The sequence below is a fragment of the Urtica dioica genome, chromosome 7 (genome assembly GCF_054948205.1).
Source record: "Urtica dioica subsp. dioica isolate 48M chromosome 7, U.dioica_male_clone48M_v1_H2, whole genome shotgun sequence".
In the NCBI taxonomy this organism is placed as follows: domain Eukaryota; kingdom Viridiplantae; phylum Streptophyta; class Magnoliopsida; order Rosales; family Urticaceae; genus Urtica; species Urtica dioica.
The window spans coordinates 30,412,481-30,416,623 of NC_142762.1; the positions used below are offsets into that span (position 1 = coordinate 30,412,481).

Genomic DNA, 4,143 nt, shown 5'->3' on the forward strand with positions numbered 1-4,143 from the left:
AATTTTTTATTTGGGGGTTTTAATTTCCAGAGCGTGTTTGATGATTCTTGGAGTGTATTATGCTCGGATTTGTGATTGAAATTGATTCCTCAAAGTTGTTCTTGAATTTGGACGAGTTTGGTCTCTGAAATTCCTCACAGTGCAGGGATTATCAGTGTATCAGGGAATGTTGCTAATGGACATTAACCCTCAGGACTGCTAGGATTTCTTCTTTCATTTTGGTGCTTTTACTGTCCTCCGAGAGAATTTCGAAGGCCGTCCAAAGTTTTCTCTCGGTGCCGTCCTTCATCGACCGTACGTCCTCGTTAGGTACGTATGTGTGAAATTTGTGAGTATCTGAAATTTCAATTCTCGGTGGAATTTCAATTCGGTGTTCCTGTGTGAAAATCAGTGTCTTGTGTCTAAAATTTGTGTGTGTATGTGTGAAGCTGTGTGCGTCTTGAGTCTCGTTGCCGTCGTCATCCTTAGTCGACCGTACTCGTCGTCCTCGTCAGGTATGTGTTTTTTCTATCTCTCTCTCTCTCTCTGGAATTGAATTTGGTGTGTTGAATTGGCGAGTTACTGTGCGTGTGTTAATAGGTGTATGTGTTTGTCTCTCTGATGTGTGGAATTTGAATTTCGTGTGTGAGTGTGTGTGTGTATGTGTGTGTGAATTGCTGAATCAGTGTGTTTGAAGCTGTATCAGGGAATGTTGCTATAGGCAAAAAGATGCTTATGTCATAATGGTGGATAGCTGTGAATTATTATGAAAAATGTGTCGGCTTTTTCTTTATTTTTGTTTTGAATATTACGATGTTGAATACTTTTTTTATAATTCCTTTCCATGGGTTAAGGCTTAAGGGTCTCTGGGTTTTCAAGCAATCTATTGATCTGTCTAGTAATCGGACATAAGAAGTAAAAGGATTTGGGCTATCGTATGATTACAGATGGTGCATTTTTTTTTTTTATGGAAAGCTATGAAATTTTGTTTGGTACAGTATCAGATTAGTTGCATCCATCATACTGCATTGCTTGTAGCTGTGTATGTTTATGGATTTTTACTTTTATATTTAAACTAAGTTTTGGACAGATGTTGTTTTTCAAAGATGCCTAAATAGATTTTCAGCTGTTTGATTACTTTTAGAATAAGAAAGAAAAATGAAAAAAAAAACCAGAAATGCCAAGCTTGCTTTTTTTGTTTTGTTTTTATTTAGGAAAAAGAATTGACCGGTCTAGAAGTGAACAAATCTCTTGTAAATTTGCATTTACATAACAAGGTTTTAGTGAGTTACAAGGTTTTGTTGAAGTTGGACAATGTAATGTGAAGCAAGTAAATCACTAAACAACAATTACTATCATTATTATTTTTTGATTGATGTGATAATTCTTTGTACATTTGGAATAAATCCGTAGGTGTTTTATAGATGGAAAACATAGGAAACGATATCATTGACCTTAGTAGTAATGAAGAAGCTACAACATGGAACTCAAGACATGAAGAGATTTTCATTAATATTATGGAAGAAGAGGTCTTGAAAGGAAATAGGAGCACTACGACATTTTCAAAGTCCGCATGGCGACGCATTCATGACAATGTTTATGCTCAAACAAAGAGGTGTTATAGCGATGTACAACTGAGGAACAAGTTTAACCTTCTAAAGCAAAAGCAAAAGGATTTCAAGTTATTATTGCAACAAACCGGTATTGGATATAATGCGGTGACTGGACAAGTTACTGCCACAGAGGATGTGTGGGATAAACTTTCGCGGGTAAAGATCATTACTCTATTTTTTGTCTAATTGAAGTTGTTATGTGTTGTGATACAAATATTCTTTAATGTACGCAGGTTTATAAATTTGCTAAAAAATTTAAGAAGAAGGGATGCCCATTGTACGACAAGCTATGCACTATTTACGCAGATACTACAGCCACAGGGTCTAGTGCTCACCCTTCGACAAACGATCCGTCGGACAATGAAGAAGAAGAGAGCGAACAATCCAAAAGTTCTCATAGGAAACGTGAGTACTTGAATGATGATGAGGATACTAGCAAGGATACATTTCCTAGCAAAAAAAGATCTTCGGCCTCATCGGAGTTATCATTTGCCTTGCGTCAGTATAGTGAAGTTTCTAAGAAAAAAATAGACATGATGGAGAAAATGATGGCATCTCGCGGTGATGTTCATGAGGGGTCTTATTTTAACCTACTAAAGGAGAGTGTTAGCGCATTGGATAACATAGAAGGAATTGATGGAGAATTTTATGCGAAAGCAATAGATAAATTCCAACATGAAGTTTGGAGAGCGTTGTTTTTAGAGATGCCGGAGCATAGGAGAAAGGATTGGGTGTTGAGTTTGAAATGATAAATTTTAGTACACTTGTAGACATGTTAAGTAACCTTTGTTTGATCGTGTGATTTGTGTAATAGTACTCTAGTATGCTATGTTTTGAGTGACCATGTGATTTGTCTAATTATACACTATGATATTTCTATGACTTATATGTTTCTTATATTTTGTTTAAGGGTATGTTATTTTCCTAGTTGATTATCTTTCGTGTGATTCTCTTTATGTATAAGTGATCTTCTCTTAGTCATATATATGTATACGTATATGTATATGTTTCTAATCGTTTAAAATGCATTTTATTAGGTTGTAAAGATGTTGATAACCTTCAGAAGTTCAAATGATACTCGGGAATTGATTGAAGATGACTCGGATGATGAGTTTGGTGAGGTGATACTACTTTGTGCTTTAGAGAAATATCATAGAACATATTTCTCAAAGAAACCATGCAGAGATTCCGAACTTAGTGGACATGATTATATATTTGAAGTTTTGAAAGGGCATGAAATCAGGTGTTACGAGTCATTTCGGATGAAGAAGAGTGTATTTCGTAAGTTGTGTGATGTGTTGAAGGAAAAAGAGTGGTTGAAAAATTCAAGATATGTTACTGTGGAGGAACAAGTTGCAATGTTCTTATATGTTCTCTCTCACAATCAACGACATCGTGTAGTTGCGGAACGTTATCAACATTCATTAGAAACTACCTCTCATTATTTTCATAAGGTCTTGAAGGCAATATGTCGCCTTGGAAAAGAGATCATTACCCCGCCATCATTTGACATAATTCCCCAACAAATTCGATCAAATCCAAAGTATTACCCATTCTTTAAGGTAATTCTAATATTTGTTTTTTATTTAATGTCACTCAAGGACAATTGCGTCAAATGGTTCACATGCGAGATGAAATAGCGGAGCGCATATGGAATGCAAATCAACGCCGCCGTAACAATTGAGACTTATTATTTGTTTTTTTAGGACGAATTTATATTGACATTTGAATTCCTTTATTTGCTTATGCGAGAATATTTTTTTTTCAAGAACAATTGTTTAGACAAAAGTTTATTTTCTTTAAAACCGGTTTGCTTTTTTTATTTTGTTTTGTTTATAGCTTTTTTTGGTCTTGCTTGTAATTTGATATCGGAAAGTTCTTGAATCCCGAAAAAAAAGTCACGTAAGACACGTTCATGTTTTTCAAAAAGAAAAAAAATTAAAAAAAAAATGTGATCACCAAACATGTTTTTGTTTTTTATTTTTAAAAACAAAAAATAAAAATATGATTACCAAACATGTTTTTGTTTTTTATTTTTAAAAATAAAAAACAAAAACACGATTACCAACCATGTTTTTATTTTTTAAAAATTAGAAAACAAAACAAAACATAATTTGTGTTTTTAAAAACAAAAAACAAAAATGTTACCAAACACACCCTAAATTCCCTGTTTTCTGGGTTAGAGGTTGAGCTTCTCAGCATGTCTTTTGAATCTTTGCCTAGAGATGGAAAATTAAATTCTACTGGTATCTTGTTATCTTCTCTGATGAGTCTTGAACTTTTTTTACCCAACCTTACATCATCATCATTTCGTTCTGATTTTTCAGGTTCCTCATATACCCTAAGGCTCGGATTGAAAATTTTATGGCTTGTAATGACCATGTATGAGATTTGAGGGCTCTCTAAATGAACGTCATTTGGCTGTTTAGTATATTGCTCTCGGGATCTGGTGGTTATGTACTTGAAAACTTGCATCTTTGTAATGTTTATTGCCTTTGTAATTATATATGATATATATACACTCACTCACATATTTGTCCCCATCCCCGCT

The 4,143-nt window shown here is 34.2% G+C and overlaps 2 protein-coding genes across 2 annotated transcripts; both read left to right on the forward strand.

Annotated features, from left to right (window-relative positions):
• Positions 1–250: 250 nt before the first annotated feature.
• LOC149390752 (L10-interacting MYB domain-containing protein-like) lies at positions 251–2,501 on the forward strand. The gene is made up of 4 exons (XM_089620606.1): positions 251–309; positions 429–494; positions 1,393–1,748; positions 1,826–2,501. The coding sequence occupies exons 3-4, from the start codon at positions 1,404–1,406 to the stop codon at positions 2,339–2,341; spliced, it is 861 nt and encodes a 286-aa protein (XP_089476732.1). The 5' UTR covers positions 251–309; positions 429–494; positions 1,393–1,403; the 3' UTR covers positions 2,342–2,501.
• Positions 2,502–2,638: 137 nt separating this feature from the next.
• On the forward strand, positions 2,639–3,458 carry LOC149390753 (uncharacterized). Its single transcript, XM_089619851.1, has 2 exons — positions 2,639–3,154; positions 3,432–3,458. Exons 1-2 carry the CDS (start codon positions 2,639–2,641, stop codon positions 3,456–3,458), a joined length of 543 nt encoding a protein of 180 aa, XP_089475977.1.
• The last annotated feature ends 685 nt before the right edge of the window (positions 3,459–4,143 follow it).